The sequence below is a fragment of the Cataglyphis hispanica genome, chromosome 23, assembly GCF_021464435.1.
Source record: "Cataglyphis hispanica isolate Lineage 1 chromosome 23, ULB_Chis1_1.0, whole genome shotgun sequence".
NCBI lineage: Eukaryota > Metazoa > Arthropoda > Insecta > Hymenoptera > Formicidae > Cataglyphis > Cataglyphis hispanica.
This window is the reverse complement of record NC_065976.1, coordinates 2,244,051-2,266,983: the sequence shown is the minus strand read 5'-3', so window position 1 is coordinate 2,266,983 and position 22,933 is coordinate 2,244,051. Positions and strand designations below refer to the sequence as shown.

Here is a 22,933-nt window from a genome sequence, read left to right as displayed (position 1 = left end):
TATATTATCTGTAATGTGATAATAAATAACATAAATTAATGTTAATTTATTATAAATTATATATTTATATTTTATATTATTCCATAAATTAATATTATATATTATTATTATATTATTATATAAATTTTAATCAAATTTATATGTTTATTATAATTTATCATAATTTTTTATTCAAAATTTTGATTGATAATTTGTCTCAGTTAAAATAAAGTTATAAACGTCTAACGATCGTAAAATTGCACGATCGTCAACGAGCGTGAAATGTTCACGCTCATCTGCCGGCGATAATAATTACCCGAAAAAAGAAGGAATTTTTTCTCCTTATCAGCGCAAGAAAAATCTTGCGTTTATTCGCCGGCGACAATAAATAGCCGGCAATAAAAGGGATGTGTATTTTCTTTTTTGATCTCTGATTAGAGATCGATCCAGAAAGTGGCCAGGAGCAATGAAAGGTAAATCCAACTGGCCCGAAGAATAGATATAGGCAAAATAGGCGGCCAATATTGGCTAAAATGTGTATATATAAAATATGATTAGGGAGTAAGGCACGCGAGTAGGGCACGCGAGTGAGTCACGCGAATAGGGCACGCGAGTAGGACACATGGTTAAGATGCGCGATTATGCGATTAAAATGCGCAATTAGAGATTTGTTCTCCAAATCTCGGACTTCTGTTGGTTAAGTTAGCAAGTAATATTATTAGGGCTATAAGGATTATTAGGATATTAAGAAGAAAAATGAAATAAAATTAAAATAATAAAATAAAAATAATAAAATAAAAATAATAAAATAATAAAAATAATAGAATTAAAATAATAAAATAATAAAATAAGAAATTAATAAAATAAAAATAATAAAATTATAATAATAAAATAATTAAATTATTATATATATATATATATATATATATATATATATATATATTTAATTCGCTTTTCATATACGTATAGGTGCCGACTTATGTATATCATCATGATATCATAAGTTATCGACAATCCGCCGTGCAAACATTTCTTAGTTAATCTTGGCAAGTCAATAATTTTAATAATTAATCTTTTAAAAGAACAAAATTGATTAGTGATAAACGGTTATTTAAGTTAAATTATATTTTGTCGATTCACTGATAATATCATTTTTTAGAAATATTAGGTGAGAATAGAAATGAAAAAAATCACAATACGGATATATGTTTATATATATATATACAATAATTTTTATTATACAAAGAGTTATTGTAACAAAATGTAAAAGATAAAATATTTGCAACAATAACGACTATATATTACATGCTAGATATATGTCATACTTTCGACGCTCGCATATTTGTCATACATATTATTTTAATCCTTTCATATATCTATCGTTTATACATTCAAATTTTGTTTATAATTCAAATTTGTACAATATGTTTAGAAAAAATAAGAAAAACAAAGAACGATTACTGTATTTATTTTGTAACTTTCTTTTTAGATTATTTATTAAACATAAATAAATAGCAATGATAAATCAAATATAACCCGCGAAATATATATATTTTATATATTCTATTCTTATACATTTATAATTTTTTAAAAGATCATGAACTAGTGAAAAAAAATATTGTGAGGTAGTTTGATGTGCGGCCCATTAGCTCAGTTGGTTAGAGCGTCGTGCTAATAACGCGAAGGTCGCGGGTTCGATCCCCTCATGGGCCACATTATCTTTTGCTATCTTTTAAAATGATATAATTGTTTAATTTTGAAAATAAATAGACGTATTAATGCAAGATGTATCAATATTTTTTTTATTTTAATAATGTAGAAGATGATAGAAATGTTGGAGATACTTGTGCTGTCACTTCAATATCAATTATATAATTATGGATTGAACTTTATAATCATTGTTTTATTGATAAAATTGAATCAAATGTAATATAAATAAAAGAACCAAAATAGTCACGTCATTTTTTAAATTTTAATTCTCTCCGATACATTTGCGAGAGAGCGTATGTTATTTAAATAATTATTATATTTTGATATTTTTATTATGCATTACCATATACTCGTACATTGTCTAATAAACAACTACGTATATATATGGCATATGTTATCGTGTTATCGTACATGTAATATACATCATATCTATCCCGTATAATTGTGTGAACAAAATACGCTTTCTCTTAATGTTTAAGAGAGCCCTTTGGTTCGCTCGTATTTTGTATGTATACTTAACATCCAACTCAAGTATAAAAACGATTATATTAAATATAAATTATAAGTGCGTTTTTTAACGGACAAAAACTTGTATTCGTTAAATATTTTTTTCTTTATCTAAATATCAGGCATGCGTTAAATGTTGATTCATGAAATAAGTATGAAAAATGACAGGTGAGCGTGATTGTACGCTTAATCAGATTGCGCAAATTAAGAACTCGTTTATTTTCTGAGTCAGTTTTGTCTTTGATTTAAATTATTCTAATAATTTTTTTATCAAAAGTAAAAATTATTTTTTATTTCTAATTATTACGATCAATATCAAGTTAATAATAATCAAGTTAATAATAAATTCAATTTTAATAGAATAGCAAAACATTTTGTGACAATCTTAAACTAATTTTAAAACGTTAAAATGTTTAAAACATTAAAATAAAATTTAAATTAAACAGGACAACAATTTATATTACCTATTTATGCTCTCGATTATTTTAGATACTTTTATTAAAATATATAAATTAAAATTAAGTTTGTTAATTATTTTGATATTGATATATATATATATATATATATATATATATATATATATATATATTTATATTTTTTTTAATAATATTGTTCTTTCTTTAAATCAGAGTCAAACACAATCGCCGCTACGATATATAACGAATATCTTATCAATCCCACTAAATTTGCTTATAATATAGTACAATAAAGCGTTATAAGGCACAGAGTTGTTAAACTCTTCTTTTTGATATAACATCTACAAATCTATTTTGGAAAAATAGAATAACATATAGTTCTATACTTACAATTTATTTGCGGAGATCTCCAAAGCTAGAATAATATGATCAAACTGTTGATATTCAAATTTTTTTCTGCTTCTATCACATCTGGTACATTATATTTATATTACGTAAATGTTCTGTACATAGAAAATTACAATGCTATAATTTTCCGTTAATTTTTTAATTTTTTCTTCTCGAGTTTTTCTGAAATGCACGCTTATTTGTGACGCTTCTTTGTGACGCTTCTTTGTGACGCTTCTTTGTGACACTTCTTTGTGACACTTCTTTGTGACGCTTCTTTTTTAATTAAAAACAAGATGCCACTTTCTATCATTCATTTTTGCATTTTTAGGCCATACATCCTAAATTTCAGAATTCCCCTTATTTACTTTTATTTGTCACATTTTGAAAAAGTTGAAAAGAATAGATATGACCATCCAGGATAACTTGAGAGCAACATAGGTCAGTATGAGTTTCAGCACTTGATGGCTCCAATATAATCTGCAATATGAATTATTTAATCAATTTGATGTTTTCATAACTAGATGGTAAAGTTAAATATAAGATACCTTTTATATAATAATATTTTCTATTTAGAATATAATTTGCGATTAAATTTTTATAAATTCAAAATGTTGAAAAATCTAAATATTTAAGATATAATAAAATAATAAAGAAAAAAAAAATTTAATCAAATATTACATATATATATTCAGAGAGATAAACATACATGCATATAATTTCGTGTCCAAAACATTAAAACTAACAAGAATTAAATTTTTTTTATTGTTTTTGAAATGCCAGAAAGTAACGCTAAGAATATATAAATTTCGTACTTTTGCCATTTGAGGCGTGCCTGTGGTAAGGTATCCAAGGGATCCTTAATGAGATATATCCTTATTCCACTAATATACGTTTCGAAGTAAACATTCCAATCGAGATCACGTATATCGCAGAAGAAATTTTCGCGATCTTTGGGCGTGAGTTTTATCAACAGTGCGTGTAATCGATCATTAGTAAATTTCCATTCTTGCGTGGAAAAATAGTTTAATACATCCATAAATTTATGTATCTTTTTATAAACTTTAAGTAACCTGCAACATACAATGTGTATTAAGCAGTGAATTGCATAAATATAAAATTAATAATATAAAAGTGTAACAAGAAAAACAATTTATTTTTCTATATAATCACTCTAAATTGCCTTAAATTATTTTAAATTATTGAAATATATATATAGTATATATAGTTTAAACATGTATATATATATATATATATATATATATATATATATATATTATTATTAATTTTTTAAATTTAGTATTATTAATATTTATTAAAAAATAGTATTTTGTTTTTAAAAATCATATGTTAATATCTCAATGCATTTTTAAAAATATTAACTTTTTTAATATTAAATTTTTTCTTAATATTAATATTAAATTTAACTCTTTTATAATATTAAATAGAATTTGCATTTTTTTATTTATTTTTTTTTTATATAAGTCTCCGATTATATTACCTCGGTTGTCTTCCAGTACAGACAGTCACAGTGTCGACCAACAAAGCCGGGAGCAAATGACAAAAGTATACAAAGAATAGATGAACTATCCTGTGTTTATTGTTTCTGAAGCTGTAATACCAGATTGCCTTGGTCGAAGGAGTTTCGAGACCATATTTCGATGACAGTATTTTCAGTTCATCATAAGTTATCGGATTATCCTTAGACACGTAATTATAAATCGGAATGTCAGAATGCGATTTGTTATTCGATCTGAAACGATGGTGCAACGTTATATGATGATATCATATTTACAAATACCTTATAAAATTTTTATGGATCTGGCTTTGCATATACTGGAATTTACATTACATTAAACAATTACACATATGAAAGAAAAATCTAGTATCAACAGCAATTAAATAGATTGGTGAATGGCAGAAGAAAAGAAGAGAGAAAAAAGATAGTACCTTCGTATGTTTGCTATATCCCACGCGCACGCGATTAAAGCGTTAACAGTTAAATCGGCAGGTACCACATTTGCGTGAACCGAGCCATTGCAATGGATTGATCGCAGCAATCCAGTTCCAGCACCAGCAGCAACTCCTGTCGGTCCGTACAGGTTGTCGATCCAACCCCGTAACGGTTCTTTGTACGTTGATATTACTAGAAATAAAAAGATCTCGAATATTATTTCTGAAATTAATTATAATTAATAATATATCTTTTAATTATTTTTATTATTTAAATAATATAATAATGAAATTCATGTTTCTTATAAGATTTCGAGATTTTTAAAAAATTTTTATCAAATTTTGATTTTTACTGTTTATCAAAATATTCTGATAGTTTTGAATGTGTCATTATGAATAAATGGTGATTTATGCTAACCAATGGCTGGACGAAAGATGCCGACTGGCAAGTCACCAGCTTGTTTCCTAATCACATTCTCACCAACTGCCTTCGTATAGGTATAGGTGTTTGGCCATTTTCCTAATAATCTGTAAATAGTGAGAAATCAGTTTTTCTTTTCGCATGTTCTCTCTTTTTTATGAGTGCTAAGAATTTAAATAGAGAAGAGTCCACGTACTGCGGAGTGATGTCTTCAGCCAACTTGTCTTCCACACATTCCATAAGCGCAATTAGTTTGTCAGAGTCCATTGGCGAGTCGTAAAACTTCTCCTCGATCACTTTTTGTGGACAGTTTGCGTACGCAGTCGACACGTGCACAAAAGACTGAGGAAATTGCATAAAATAATAAATGGCGCCGCTAAGTTAAACACACGAACATGAGTAATTGTACGTTTAGTATGTCAAGAAACCCGACTAATGATAATCTTTGACTATGTTATTTAAATTTGTATGAATCAAGCGTGCAGAGACATCATAATTTTTCACAGAAAATTTATCCGGTTGAGCAAATAACAAACGAGCCACATGTTTTATGCATAGATAATTGTCGCGCGATTTTAGCGTTTTATTTATTTTTTTTTTTTTTTATTTGTGTACACTGAAATACCTTCAGATTCGAGATCTCCTTGCAAAGATTCAGAACATCTCTCGTACTTCTGACATTAACGGGTACCGCTAGTTTTAATTTCTCATCGAATCTGAGCGTAGCTGCGACGTGAAAAACGATTGAAACCTCCCGAATGATGGTGGCCCGATCTTGGGAGGACATTCCCAGGTTCGGTTGACTGCAATCTCCCGCTATAGCGACGATTTGATGTCGGAACTTTGGTTGTTCATCTCTAAGTTTTGTAAATAGCTATGGAAGTTGAAATAATAATTAATTATTGATTAGTTAAATTGAGAACAATGTTCATTGTCTTGTTAATATTAATGTTCTCAAGATAGTACTATATAAAACTAAGTGTTAAAATTTTTTAATTTTTTTACATGGGGATATAAAAATTTTATAAAAAGCAAAATATAATTAGATAAATAAAATTAATATAAAAAAATTGTAATTTTGTTTAAAAAAAATAATCTCTGAAAGAAACTAATGGAACGTTGACGTCAATGTTGAGTGCTAATTGCTGACGTGTGATGCACGTATTGTAGACAATTATATGCACGTATTATAGACGTATGTGTCAAACAGTATAACAGTATAAAGATACTAAAGTTTCGTGTAATTTGTTGCATCTAGTTATTATTATTTACTTCAATATTAAAATATAAAAATCGTAATATCAATCTTTTCATTAAAAATTTAGAGAAAACGAAGCTCAATGATTAAATAAAGTTCAAGGCAGGATCTTCCTGCAATTTCAAAGACTTACCGGGTCATCAAAAATCTCTTCGGTGCGTTGATGTACGTCTTTGCCCTTCTTTGGACGTACCAGCAAGTAAATTGAAGCTACTCCAGAACACGTTCTGAGAAGCTTCTCGATCAGTAGCTTGCCCATGAAACCAGTACCACCAGTAAGAAAGATGCTTTGACCGTAGTAGAACTCCTGAATCGGCGATAGTTTCTCGTTGATCGCCGAGGAGTTCTCCGTTCTCGGTGAGCATTTTGTCGGTGATCCTGGTATGCAGTTTGAGTCGACAATGGCAACCTCCTGACCATCGATACGATCCAAAAGCACCTCCACCATCGCTGGTCCGGGCTTGCACCTGCAACGACGAAAGCCGCGTTTCTTCACCGCACTGATTGTATCTAATTCGTATTCGCAACCTGGCGCGTTACGAGCCGCGTCGTGTCGAATTTAAAAGATGATTGCCTTTTTTTGCAAGCCTTTCGCTTTTTACCCGATTGATTAGCTTATTGGCGTCGCGTCGAGTTTTGCTTCGCTTATTATCACTTGTACGTGAACAAAAGAAAATTCGCAAATCCTACCATCGTTCATGTAATGGATAGATACGTGTTGGGCAAAAATCAATATCGCAATATTATCGTTTTGTCATATATGCTTGAAGGATATTTTTTTTTTTACCTCATTAAATTTTTTTCTTGAAAATGAGATTTGCCTTGATCGTGAGATATTACATATGTTAAAAATAGATATGATTTATTCGTGATGCAAGATTGCATGTTCCGAGAGTATGCGTAAAAGATGTATATTTCTAATCAATTTAAAAAAAAAATAAATATATATATATATATATATATATAATATATATTTTTTTTTTATATTTATACTTTCTTTTAGTTTTTTTTTAAATTTCTGAGATAACTTTTTAATAAATAAAAAAAAAGAGATAAAAATATCCTTTGAGCATTATTCACAGATATATATATGTGTCCTATTTTGCATATTGTTTTAATTTATGACACTCATTGTCAGACAGTTATTTTGATATCGCAGATATTCGGTCTAGCATCACAAAGTTTGCAATACATATTTTTTGCCAATTATTATATTATACCCATCCTATATTTAATTTATTACATTGAACCCATAAAACTCATTAAATTCATTAAACTTATTAAATGTAATTATTATATTTCGTAATTATTAACCCATTAAATGTAGTATTATATTCCCGTCCTATTTTTAAAACAAACATCTGTTCATTTTATCTTGCCTTATATACGCGATCCATATGTATACTACGCATCGTCCGCATAACAAAATCATTTAAAAAAATTAGTGTCATCTCGATGGAATATTATTACACATACGTATATATACGCAAAAGATATTTTTTTTTCTATTTATTGAAGAATTTATTACAATGTTTAGATATCTTATGTTCCATTTATTGTCCGCAAAAAGTGAATATTTTGAGTAAAAAAATATATATACATATATTTTAGAATACGCCGAATTTTTTTAATGAATTTCGAATATATCTTTGGAACTCTTCTGATAATATTGGCATACAGAAATATTTATTTATCAGAAATCTGTCTGTCATTTCAAAATTCTTGATTAACATGCTTTACTACGAACTTAATTTTTCGAAAGGCGTTAATAAATGGAAATCTTATTGTTTCGCTGTATAACTCTTATGCAACAAGCTATCGATATGTCATTCTTCGAATGCATACTTCGTTGGTTAAAGAAAAACAAATATTGCATAGGTGTCAATACCACAGAGAATTAAAAATACCAACATACTTCTTTGTGCGGAGAACGTTTCGTTAGTAGAATATGGCGTTTTTTAAATATTACACCGAAAGAAAAAAAGCAAATATATCCTCTCCATGAAGGACATCATTCTTTAAAGCGAATCCTACCAAGGACGTAACGTTTGAACAAGATTCATGCCTCATATTCTCGTCAAACGACAATACATTTACGCCATATGTACATATTCTGTCTCCTCGTCGGAGCGATATTTGCTGAGTAGCTTTTTTAAGAGCTCTTTTCAATACCCACGCAAGCGCGCATAAAGTCGGTTAAGTTAATTACAACAGTTGTTAATGCAACTATAATACGTAAGCTTATTCGTAATTAGTATTCGATAAACGAACTGATGGATGTACGAGAAATGGATGCTTGTTACACCTAAAAAATTAATGCACGATATGTACGTGGAACGCAAAAGGGCGTCGTTCTTTGTTGCGTTTTAGTAAACAAAAAGTTCCGCGCACGAAGATAGATTTCTACTTTTAGAGTAGGAGAGAAAAATCATTGTACTCGTACCATTAATCTCTCGTCCAGTCAATTCTCTTTCTTCCTCTCTCTCTCTTTTCAATAGCTTTCAGTTTCTTATTTTCGTGATACCATCCACATTCATTCCTTGCGTGAATAATGCATAACCGAAGCGAGATGTTCTTTTTGTGGCGATCAGTAGAATATCTTTCGCCTTAAAAAAATTTTATTAGAATAAAAAACTTTAATTCACAAAAGATAGGAAAAAGAATTTAGTATTTATTTCGTCTTTCAGATTGTCTTGTATCCTTGTTAAAAGAGGATAAATTTTTCTACGAATCACTATTTGAAATATCATTAGGCATTTTTTCTGGATTTTTTAGATTTTTTTTTTTACGAGAAAACAACTGAATTTTTTTCTTGAAATTAATTTTATAAGTGTTAATATTATATAAATGTCTATAAAACTGTTAATGTTATATAAATGTCTATAAACAAGAAATGTAAAAAACATGTATATCAACATGCGCAGTATAATGATTTAATGATAGATAATGAGTTAAATGTGCATGTGTGAGAGAAATCATTATCATATAGCTTTGCTTAAAAATGAGAAAAATTATACCATGATCATGCTTAACTTCAGAAGAACAACGAAGAGAAAAGTAATTTGCAAATCTTTTATGCTCGTTCTAAGTCACAGACCATTTTATTTTGTAAGAGAACCATAATCATGACATAGCAGTTACGGATTGTGCAATGTTTGGAGTAAGACTAAATATTTCATATCAGCACATTAAACTTTTTGTGCGAAGTTTGTCATTTACTCGCTGTACGTTTAATATAATTGTTAATTGTGTATAATTATTAAATATTTTTATCATATAAATTGTTAAAAGATTTTAATTTTTGATAATTTGTGATTATATAAAGTGTGAGAAATCAAAGGAAATACAAAAAAAGTTTAAAAAAAATACACAAATTATATAAATATCTAATACACTAAATATGTAATTAATTAATGATAATTAACTCGAAACACATTGGCAAACAAATACTTTATGGTAAAAGTAGAAAATTATTCAAATGTCGTTGCTTCATGTATATGTTTCAAAACGACTATTTCTGCTTTTACTTTTTGCTTTTACTTAAGCATGTTTCACTTTCGTTTTATGATAATTAACATAAAAACTATCTCCACAATTTATCGAAATCTGAATTATATAAGTTATAGTACCTGCTATACTGTTACGTAATGATACCGTTACTTTTTTTCTATTATCCTTAGGTATAAGTAATAAAAGAGATGTTAATTGATGCAACATTTAATAATTATAATAAACGAATCAAAAGTAGGCAATCCGTAATGCGAATCGTTACGCATACCAGAAGCGCGGTCTGGTGAAAGTCGATCGTGAACTTCGAACGATCCTTCCTATGGAATAAAATTCTGAACAGGTAACCGTCTTTAACAACAGTCAAGTCGCATAGATGTAATGATGAAACGAAAAAGAAAGCTCAAACAGACGGAAAAACACGCAGGAGCGTTTAAAAGGAGTGAACTAGGAGAGATGCTAGAAATTAAAAACCTTTTTCTTTTTTTTATACTAAATATCTTGTATAAATGAAAAATATAAATACGTTGAAATATGTGAGCATATATATATATATATATATATATATATATATATATATATATATAATAGTCAAGCAATAGTTTTTGAGTCTTTTTTAATGTGTATCGCGTATTCAGGCGTATTGTATGTTATTTTTTCTTTGTACAAAGATCATCTTATAGAGAGAGAGAAAGAGAGAGAGAGAGTGTGTGTGTGTGTGTGTGTGTGAAGGATATGTTAAAAATTTATTATAATGACTTTTCAGATATGTTGAATACAAACATACATTGAATATGAAATTTATTATATTATATAATATTTGAATAGCATCAATAACATCATGGTCACTATCGCACTATTTAGTCAAGTGAATAAACATGGTGTATTTAATTAACGACTGGTTTTTCGCAAAAAACTACGCGTTAGAATCGCGAAAACTGATATGTATGTCAGACTAAAAATTTTAAAAGTTTATTTTTATCCTGTTAGATAAATTATATATATTTTTTATAAATTATTTTTACACATGTAATAAATAATATCTCGTACATTTTTATTCGTCTTCAAATTTATGTAATATACGTAGAATTTTCTACAAGAGGTATCAGAATTCTGCTGCAGCATCCATATGCCTTGTCAGATCTAAACGCACAACTGATTATATCACATCTGGAATTGAAAGAGCTCGGGCGCGGATAATTTCGCCGGATACGGTTCTTTACTTTCTCCGACCGGTTACAGCTATTGGACTTGGGGGATCCGGGATGAGAGAAAATTCAATCTTTTCTCATGTATATATGTTTACGTTGAATAATATCGGCAATATATGAAATGACTTTTGATATAATATTTTAGCGTTGTCGCCGTTATTCAAAATTGTAGACATTAAATATCAAATTAAAAATAATATATAAAATTAAGAATAATATATTGGCTTTAATCCGTCGAAAATTGTATAAAAAATATTTTTGAAATTTGATCAATTTCAAAATTTTGTTCTTTTAATTTTAATAACATTTTATTTTAATAAAAAATCTGAGTCATTTTATACAGATATTTAAAAGTGTACATATTAAAAAGAGTTCTTAAAAAATTGATGTTATTATATATGATTTTATCATTTTAATTTTTATTAATTTGAATTTGAACAAAAAAATTTGATTTATGGTAATCCGATATGTTAATGTCGTATAAAGTATTAATGCAAATCACGATTCCGATGCACACTTTTTCGCAAAAAACTAGTTGGTGTTAATTACTTTAAAAAACTTTGTTTTTTTCCACTTGACTAAATTCAGCTAAGCGAATTTTATATGTATGTATTCACCATATCTCTGAAAAGCCATTATAATAATTCTTTAACATATTTATAATTTTTTTATTTTATTTTTAAAAATTTACACAAGTTAAAATTAACAGTTCTACGTAAATCTCTGTACTTAATGCAATATAGTAAATATAAAATAAAATAAAATTCTATTTACTTGCTAACGACAATTATCTTTATGTGCGAAGAAAAAATAACATATTGCGCAATATATTTTAAAAAGACTCAAAAAATTCATTTGTGATATACACTATCATAGTTAAATATGTATGAAAACTATGAATGCTGGATACTACTGATGTCTAGAAATTATTTAAATAAAATTGTTAAAACTTTTTATTTGGAACTGGTATGCAGTAATATATTCTTATATTGATAAGCAAATATTATAATTTGTTTTTTAGATTGAATATTTTAAAAATATTAAAAAATTGTTTCTTGTTTTTTAGTTTCTTGTAAAATAGATTTCAAATGTTTAAGTTTTTAATATTTTAGAAACTTAAAGAACGAACAAATTATCTTTTTAATTATTTTCGTTTAATTAGTTTGTAAATGAGAACACCCACAATCACACAATTTGCACAATTAGAATTTGTAAGAATTTCTAATTCTAAAATGCTTAATTGTATATGTTATAATTATATACAAATTACTAATTTTTATCACTTCCGGCGAATTTAATTAACAGAGACAACCTCAAGAATTATTTAATTAAAAATAATCTTAATGTCCTTCTGAATTTTAAGACTATATTTTAAGACTATATTTATAACTCGGAAACTTTCTGATTTGCTGATTTATTTAAAAATGATTAAAATTTAAAAAAATTTGTAGACGATATGTGTTAATAATCAAATATAACATGCACACTTACAAACTTAATTGAAATTTTCATAAATATGTACTAATCATAAATATGTACTAAATATGTAATACTCTTCTAATCGTTTTACTACTCTCTTTTTTTCTATTACATAAATTATCTTAAATAATATCAACTTTTTCCATATAATAAATATTTAAAATGAAAGAGACAAGATACAGGAAGTACAAAATAAATATGCAAAAATACATATGTATGAAAGAGAGTAGTAAAATTGAAATAATCTACTAGATCTGTGATATTTAACACAAATTTGTTTGCGAAAAAGGAAGGAAGGAATACGCATATATTTATTGTCGTAAATATTAACATTTCAACACGACCGTATCCAACGCGCGTGTCCGAGATTCGTCGCAGTACCATTGATGGCGATGGTTTCGATTCTCTCGTCAATCAGTCTTGACAATCAGCAGTTTACTTTCCAAGTACAGAAGGAGGTCGCGCGCTTGAGAGGATATCACCCAGTATATTTGCGTAATATTTGGGCGCGTGAGAGTGTCCAAGAAGAAAAAAAAAGAGGAAAAAAAATTTTCTTTTATTCGTTCCCACTTAGGCGCCCACGTTTGTGCTTTCCTTCCGAAAAATTTAATTGGCTTTTGAATACAAACGAGGGAAGAAGGAGAAGGACAGCTTCGAGTAGGCATACTTCCGCGTCGGGGAGTGACTATTCTAATATAACTTAGGCGTCGAGCTCATTACGAGCCAACGCGGAAGACTCGACATGGTGCTAGTGGTAACGGCAAGGCTCAAACATTACGCAAACGTCTGAGAAAGATTCCACTTGCACAACACGCAGCGCGTTATTACGCTCACGTAACTGTATAAGACTATAAGAGGCATACAACGTTGCACGATGTTGATACATGCGTTACTTTTATAAACATATTGTTTTAATCGCTCGTTAAAGAGCCACAAATCTTTATCTCGCGGTCACGTCCTCACGGGACGCGTGAAGGTTGCTTTCGGGATGAAGACAACCACATACACGAGCTATCGTCGGCAGTCCTGGATGATACTTTCAAGGCTCTGAAGAAAAATGAGCCGTTAGTCGAGAACGATGGGGTACAAGACAGCTAAAATAAAGTTTGATACTCTTTTTGCACGCGTATATATATATATATATATATATATATATATATATATATACAATTATTTAATATTTTATATATAAAATTCTATATATAAATTTTTCTAAAATATAACAAAAAATTATTTTTAATTATCTTTAAATATATATCTTTTTTTTAAAACCATATATAAAATTTTTTTTAGAAAGTATATATAAATTTTTTTTTTAGAAACTATATATAAAAATTTCAATTTTGAAAAAATGGAATTATATAAAAATAAAACAATATTATCCGCCCTATACTTTCTGTTTAAAAAAGAAAGAATTAAATTAATATATATGTTTATGTGTGTATGGTGCATATTTATTAAAATAAGTATTATAAAATATAATATTATATACTAGATGAAGAAAGGCAATTAAGAGACAGCGCGGTAATTTGTGCGTAAATTTTATTGTAATCAAATTATATTAATATAAAGTAACTTAATAATAATAATAAGCATATTTCGTTTTTTTTTTAATCATCTTTAGCGCAATTATAAATTAAATAAAAAACAAAAACCGAGCTATTTTTTATTAACGTTATATCGTATTAACGTACGTTTTTTATTATTAAGTTTACCGCTATTTTTATGTTAATATAATTTAATTATAATAAAATTTGCGCACAAATTACCGTGCTGGCTCTTAAATGCCTTTCCTCACCTTTATATAATATATTCGTAAGAGTTTTTATTGTTTTATTTTAATTTTATTATAATATATTATTACTTAAATGATATATATAAAAAAAGTACACAATTCATTGAAACTGCAAAGAATAATTATTTCTTTTATGCTGTAAAGATTCATCATTTAATATGCTGATTAAAGCAATCTTTCTTCTTCTTGAGACATTAGTCGTAACATTAATAAAGATGAATACTTCAATCAATTATGCATGCAGGTAATCGTAACTTTGCTATGATCAACTAACATTGTTCTCGCCTTCAAGCATAATGTTTTGATTTGCGCAACAAAAGCTTCGATTATTATTTATAATTGTCTTTTATCTTGAACATGTATCACTCACAGAATCGCCTTTTGATGAGCTTGAAATAGTCGTAACTAATAGTAACAATGTTAATATGTAATCCTAATTGGATATTGAATGCCCTCGGCTAAAAATAAGGCTTGTTAATTCGTTAAATGATTAATGACAATGTTTCGTCATACGATCATCTCAATAGATAAATCGTTCAAACATTTCCGCATTCAGTACTACATAAATTTCCGTAACCTTGCAAGAAACAGATGTTACTTTACGTTATTCTACGCATTTATTTACATTAAAATGTTACGCTCGTTAAATCTTAATGATATAAACTGGTTTTCTATATATATTTTTCATTATATCTTAAAAAATAAATTTTTGTGTGTATTATGTTACAATAGTATAAGCAAAAAAAAATTAAATGATTAAAAAAAATTGAAAATTTTTAAAAATCACATTTTATTATAAATTGCACCGACGACATAACGGTACCGAACTTGGATGCTGTATATGTTGGTCAGTGCCCTAACGAGGTCCTAACGGTGCGTTCCATTTTTCTCCTTGCACTACTGCCATATTTTTAAACATGTTACATGTGATTTCTCGAAGAGCCGAGTAGCACAAATGATTCAGTTTAATAAAGTTTGTAAAATATCAAACCGTGGTACGTGGTAAAAAGTACGTGAAAGTACAACCGAGTAAAATATTATTGCGTGCTATCTCCTTAAATATCGTAGGTTTACTTTTAAATCAAGCTCAGCTATAAAGGATTATATAGATACAGGCTAACGTAATTTAAAATTATTAATTATTAATGAGATTTAATATTTTTAAGGGAATAAATCAATTAAAATTTTAAGAGGAAAATTATATATCTTGAAAAAAGACTTTGTGTTTTGATACTAGTTGTAGGTCTTACGTAAAAATGTTTTAGCTTTCATACATAAACAATTAACATTTAATTTAAAAACCTGGATGAATCAAGCATGTTTTTGCATTCAATTTGAATCGTAGAGATATATTTTTAATTCTTTTTTTAAAAACTGCAAAAAATTAGATCTATAATAAACAAAATATAAATATAAATAAAACTATAAAAAAAACAAAGTATAAATACAAAAATTGAAGTGCAAACAAACTTCTAACATCATTTTTCCTAAATAATCTGATTTAATAATTTCTTCAGCACCTTGCAATTATAGTTTAAATTATTTCAGTGATTTAGAGTACATTTTGGTACTTTATATTAATGAATTGTTTTAATGAATGGCACAGAAACATAGAGATTATCAATTTATTTGATGATTTTATTATTTTAATTTGGTGTCAATAGACATTATCAATAAAAAAGTAAAATAGGATATAATTTTTTTATTTAAAATATAAATTTTTAATTTACATTTACTGTAACGCATAATAAGATGATTTAACAAGAAATAATTTATTTTCAAGAATACGATACGTATAAAAAAATAAGTATATTAATTTGTATCTAAGTTGTAGTTTAATTGTTATAATTGATTTTAATTACCGGTTTAAATACGGCTCAAGGTTCGTTATCAATAATTATCATTACATAATTACTTTAATAATACATGATCACTTTAAAAATATAAAAAGTAAAATATGAAATGTATAATATACACAATTAGTATAACAGCAATGAATATCTGTAACCACTAGAAGCAATCCAGCTGTCTTGGATATCTCCTTATGTACAATCATGGAAGCCGGTAGATTTCTCGTTGAATAGAAAGAAAGAAGAAAAAAAAATCATCATAACATGTCGAATATATCTTCTAAAATAGGACTGTTTTCATCGGTTTATTAAATTTTCTTTATCGCATAAAGTATCGAAAATATATGAGACGATTACTCTCTTAAAGAGAAAACTGATTTTTTGTAAAAACTAAATTCAGAATTATATTTTAGTAAAACACTTAAATTTAAAAACTAAAATTTAAAAACTAAAATTTTTGAAACTATTTTTTGATTGAAGTTAATTAAGAGTAATAGTAAATAAGTGTACGACCACATCTTACGTTTCTTGATAATTGTATTCGATTATATATATTATCTTTTTTTTTCTGTTTTTCACTATATTAGTGGTACAATACTTGATCTTTCCGTAAATTTTGTACAAGATGTATACCCCTTTAGTTTATGAATTTAATGTTAATATTCATTGCATAAAGATTTTTATGTATAACGGAAAGCTACTGTTTTTCACGAGTTATTAATTTTTAATATTAAATAGCTTGACAATTATTTTATCTTTAAATATGTTTCTTATTAAAATCATTGTTTAATATTTTTTCAATATAATAAAGCAATGCCGCTTAAATTAATGACACTTTGTACATTATATTATTATTACAATGTTATATTGTTAATATTAATACATAATCGTTAATCTTTAATTTTATTAATGAATTTAATTGACTTAACTTTATAAAGAATGCAAGAGGTATGCGCAATTAGCACAACGTTGCAATATTAAGCAATCGTTTGTAACGAATACCTTCTTATGTATATAGAGTATCTTACATTTAACATATGTCATTAGTTACTGCTAAAACCAAGCCAAGAAGTCCAGTTTAATATTGAGATAAAAATTACGGTAGAAAGTTACGGAATGACTCAATCCACATATGGTTAAATTCTAATACAAATAATAACATAATAAAATTATATTATTTAAGAGAAAAAGCATATATAGAAAAGCCATATATATAATTTAATGCTTTGATATATTATTAAATATTATATCTCTGAAATTCATCATTTGACAAATAACAAAATAGAAAATAAAATATGTAAAATAAAGAGTAAATTTGTTGAAATTGCAAATTTATAAATAGTGGCAAAAATGAGAATATGAATCGACTATGAGATTAAATTAAAAATTATTAAATGTTTGATTAATCTATATCGCGGATAAATCATATCATGTTACTTTCCACAATTACTGTTTTTAATACGTACTTGACATTAGTTTATTGTCATTTCTGTATCCCACAATTTTCGCGTTAAACTACTGTTACAGCGCTCGAGCGCATGAAATCGCGAGTCGTTTTCTTTATGCGAAAAATGACATTAATCGTTTGTCAAATAAAAAATAACAGTTACAAATTTCTTCAGAAAAGTACAAAGATTCTGAAATACGTGATCAAACTTACGTGATAAAATTTTAAAAAACGAAACAAATTCCCTATCGCTATGCGTGACTCCGTATGATCAAGCATTGATATCGTAATAATGATATTCATATGATGCGATTATTGTTGCGTGTTTAATTTGCAATTAAAGTCGTGCAAATCAAGAAACTCATTAAAATGTTAAATATTTTGACTGCACTTGTGCCAAAATAAATATCGTTATCTTAATATCTTGTAATATAATTATCATCATCTCTGAATTATAGTTATACAGTTTATATTGTTGTTAAAAATTGAAAAACCAGAAATGTATCGGTTAATCTAATAAAAAATGACATAAATCGACTATCAATATCAACATATAATATATATTATATTTTAACTGTCTATCTTTTATTAATTTTGTTTAAATTAATAATAAGATTAAAATTAATCAACATCAGCAATCACTAATCTTAAAAGAAATGCAGGAACAAGAAGCAACAATGCCATCTCTTAAATTATGCATAGCTACATTATAATATTATAGTATCTTTGTTATACATAGTGGAAAAATATTGATTAAAATAATATAAAAAGAAAAAATAAAAAATAAGAAAAAAATTTAATTTTTTTTACTCAATTTTTGATTAATGTTTAGAATATATCAAATTTAAATAAAAAAGGTAATTAAATATCCGAAACATAAATTGACATATAATATTTAAATAAAGAGATACGATTTATGTAAAAAGATGAAATATTACATATTTTATATATTATATTTATTTCTAATAGATATTTCGTCTAGATTTAATTATTAAATTTCAAAACATAACAAATTTCAATAAATAAAGTGTAATGTATATCAGAAATTAAATTTATATACGCGATATCTCTATTTTTGCAATATTTAATTTTTAAATTTCATAATTTATCGAATTTAAATAAAAAAATAAGATTTAATCACGAAATATCTATTCAAAGATAATGATTTTTATTTCAATGAAAACTCACTTATGCTTCTATCGGCAGAAATGTTTCTCTGTGTCCTGTACTCGCGAGTAGTATAAGTCGACTGGAGAACAACTAGGCCGAGACAATATGATAGAGTAACGAGTGATAAGTTAGCTATAGAAAAAAATGCGCATCGCAAATTCACCGCACATGCTATGTGCGGACGTGTTTTGCGAATCAATTGATGATGTTAATCTTCTACTAACCTTAATGTCAAGAGATGATTAACAAAGGGAATCCCCAGATCACAGCGGCAACGGTACCTGGTACAGACAAGCAGGTAGGCAGGCAACCGAGACGGATGATCGCGCTGATTTAAGTATTCGAGGAAAGACAGGCAAGTCAGGTAGAATAGTACCCGGGCAGGTATGTATGTAATAACTTTCTCCTCGCGCGCGTGGATCTATCGATCCTCTTTTCTGCCTCGTCGACTTTTGGCGAGTAAAACAATCCGCATTTTGTCACTACGGTTGAGCCCCGCAATGATCCCACTTTTCCCACACCTACTTCTTCGTACCCCTTCCTGATTGAATATCCCTCCTTTTATACTTGTCTTCTTCCTCCGCTTCTACCACCGCTTGTGCCACCGTCCACGCAAATAACTAAAGGATGGTGGTTAAACATATATTCCACAGAAAATATATTCTATAGATATTTCGTAAATATAAATGATGTTTTGGAAAACGTGAAAAATGGATATGCGCATTAGAACGAGATTTCTTCGGCAGATCATTAATCTTGGAATAGTAGCGTGCGATCGAGAAAGATGTCACCATTTATTCTAATGTTTTTCACACTTTTTATAACAAAGAATATATATAATAAAGTAAATAAAGATCAAGATCAGAATGATAAAATAGGAGAAGATTTACATTATATTAAAAATATAAGCATCCAAGAATAAATGATATCTAAGTATTTTTTTATAAGCTTGATAGAATATTACATATAAAATTTATTGTTTATTATTTATTTAGAGACAAAAATTACTTTTTGTTTAATACAAAGTTAAATCACTTTGTTGTGCACTATAAGCAAAGTATTATAAATTCAATAAAATCTTCATGTAAAACTAATGTATAAAATTGTGTTGCAAGATGGCTAAAAACCAGTTTAGCTTTAAAAAACATTTTATTTTGCAATGCGGCGATAAAATTCTACTCACGTATACATATTACATATTATTACAAATGATCTTTATAATGATTATAATTTGGTTACTTTTTTAAATAATGCTTTTCTGCTTCTGGAAATAGACTCGGACTCAAATTCCGGTCTTTCGAAGGATAGACTTGATGAAAACAATTCACGCTGAATACTAATGTAAATGAAATGCGAACACGAAGAAGAAATAGTCGTACTACTGTACCGCAAACTGATTTAATGAAAATTTTGACTGGTTAATAGCGGTTACCCGGATAAGACATTACTGTGGAGAGGGATTGGAATCCCGTTCACAGTGAACAGGTAAAAGCATCTCCGCACACTCAACAACTGTCAGTCGCAGGTGACCTAACTGCGGTCCCAATTATCTGGGCCTCTTTTCTCAAGATTTGAGAAGGTACAATATAACAGAGCAAAAAATATAGAAGCAAAAAAAATATATATATATACATATATTATATATATAATAATTTTGAAAGAAATTTACAGTTATAAGCGTCATATACAGATGCAGCAATTCTTTTTGAAATTAGTTTTTAATATTTTTAAACACTTGTATATATATATACATACAAAGAATAACTGGCATTTTTAATTTATTTATCTTAAATTTCTTGCAATAATTAATTAAAATAAGAAGTGTGAAGAGAAAGATAGGTAGAGAACTGACGAATAAAAAGGGAATAGACGAGTAGAATATATATATTAGTATATTCTTAAGTTATAATAAAAATAAGCTATAATAAAATTGCTCGTATGATATTATATTTTAGTCTTACATAACATAAAGACAATTAATAATTATATTGTTATATATTAATAGTTAATATAAAGTATCCCTCTCTAAAAAAAGACATGTGTTACTTGCATTATTGCCTCTTTTCCGTAATATTGATTGGTTGCTCGTGCCATTAATTTCCTTCTATTATATAATATAATTTGAAAAAATAATTTATATGTAATTATATTTATATAAATATACAAAAATTATGTAACTTAATGTTAGAAATATTATATACAATAGCAATACTCTTTGTTAGCGCCTTATATATGCAATATATGCTAAAATAATTAATAACAATACTTACAAATGTCATTGTACTTAACAATGATAACAGCAAAGTAGTATATAATACGATTCTACATTACATTGCTACATTAGATATAAACGTTTTTATCACGTCTCCATTTAAATAGAATATAAAAATAAAAAGTTAATATAATTAGTATAGTTAATGGGTATGTTCTTCAAATTTAGAAATGAAGTCATCAAATATATGCTGTAATATTAATATATGTAAAATATGTTTTCAAGTAATTATTTAAAAACAGCTATAAAAAGCATATCTAATTACAGATAATTGCTTGCAGACAGAGCATAATTTTGAACTAAGCATGAATAAGAAACATTTGATATAAAAATTAAAAAAACATTTGTATAAGGAATTAATTACAAATCAGTATAGTATTATCAGTATTAGTATTTCTGAAAAAATACAAAATTGTTTTTTAATTTATTCCATCTTGATCTAGTTTGCAGTTACATTTAAATTGCAATGTATTACATTATTTATTGATACGATAAGACGATAAGAGAAATATGTCATGTACACAATGACAGAAATAATTACTTACCTTACTATATCTTAAATCCTATACTATATCTTAAATACATCTTAAATACACAATACAATTTACGCACATATTTTTCATCTTAGTATCATAATAATTCTAAATAATCTTAGTATCATAATTCTAAAGAATTTGATACAAATAACTGCGAACTAAATCAAGATGGAATTAAACGTGTTAAATTGGAAAATCAAGATTTTAAAAAAGACCACTTATATTTATACTAATTTTGTTTTTCTCAATACTAGTAATTAATTCACAATTAATTTATTTTGTATCTTTTTATTTTAAATGTTTTTTTATTCGTGCTGTTTATTGCACAATCATATTCTATGTTCAAATAATTAATTGCACTTTTTTGCATAGCTGCTTTTAAATAATTATTTGAAAACATCATACATCATGCATCTTATCATATATATGCAAAGATTAATGCGAACGATTTAATAAAATTATTATATGTATAAATCTTAGCTATCACGACGGCTGAGCATGATTCACATGATCGAGACTTGGTCAGTTGTCATGTATATCTTATTCTTCTGTAATTATTGACTTATTAAATATTGTTCTCTCTTTTCCATAATGTTGATTGATTCTCTTGCTGTGCTTACTTCATGAGTAACTATCATTGTGGAGATCACAAATTTTGAGAATTCGTACAGCTTGACAAGCTGTACGAATACTTATAATATTTAAGAAATAATTTATATAAATAGATTCAAAGTTCTTTCAAATAAGCTTTAAAACTACTGGTATAATTTTTAATATTTATGAATTAGAATATTTTGTGTTATATTTGATTTTCAGTAATAGCTTACAGACATAAAGAAAACATTCATGAAAAATAAGAAGCATTTAACTTCTCGATAATGTCTAGACAATATTTGGACAATATTCACTTTATATATACACACAGCGACAAAAACCAATCAGCATCATGGAAAAAAGGCAACAATATGTCAATAATATTCGTCTTTTAAAAAGGGAATCTTTAGTATTTAGTTGTTTTTAGATTCTTAAAATGAA

General features: G+C 27.1%; 1 protein-coding gene and 1 non-coding gene across 3 annotated transcripts; one reads left to right on the top strand and one right to left on the bottom strand.

Moving 5' to 3' along the window:
• Positions 1-1,181: 1,181 nt before the first annotated feature.
• On the bottom strand, positions 1,182-19,601 carry LOC126858006 (fatty acyl-CoA reductase wat-like). 2 transcript variants are annotated; one of them, XM_050608004.1, is made up of 10 exons: positions 19,315-19,601; positions 19,109-19,180; positions 6,765-7,098; positions 5,999-6,247; positions 5,570-5,715; positions 5,371-5,480; positions 4,950-5,145; positions 4,501-4,752; positions 3,815-4,072; positions 1,182-3,479 (listed from the first exon to the last, which is right to left on the bottom strand). In XM_050608004.1, the coding sequence occupies exons 3-10, from the start codon at positions 7,077-7,079 to the stop codon at positions 3,377-3,379; spliced, it is 1,629 nt and encodes a 542-aa protein (XP_050463961.1). In that variant the 5' UTR covers positions 7,080-7,098; positions 19,109-19,180; positions 19,315-19,601; the 3' UTR covers positions 1,182-3,376. The 2 variants fall into 2 exon arrangements, with proteins under 2 accessions (XP_050463961.1, XP_050463960.1); XM_050608003.1 differs by lacking the exon at positions 19,109-19,180 and having other exon boundaries at positions 19,315-19,599.
• Trnai-aau (transfer RNA isoleucine (anticodon AAU)) lies at positions 1,619-1,692 on the top strand. The gene has a single exon. It is a non-coding gene; the product is annotated as a tRNA-Ile (tRNA).
• Positions 19,602-22,933: the final 3,332 nt, after the last annotated feature.

Excerpts from the sequence above, each read along its gene's own strand:
- LOC126858006 (XM_050608004.1), bottom strand. The coding sequence starts at position 7,079 with ATGGTGGAGGTGCTTTTGGATCGTATCGATGGTCAGGAGGTTGCCATT. Across the intron at positions 6,248-6,764 it reads AAGAGATTTTTGATGACCCG|CTATTTACAAAACTTAGAGA; the intron begins GTAAGTCTTTGA and ends CAACTTCCATAG. Across the intron at positions 5,716-5,998 it reads AGGAGATCTCGAATCTGAAG|TCTTTTGTGCACGTGTCGAC; the intron begins GTATTTCAGTGT and ends CAATTTCCTCAG.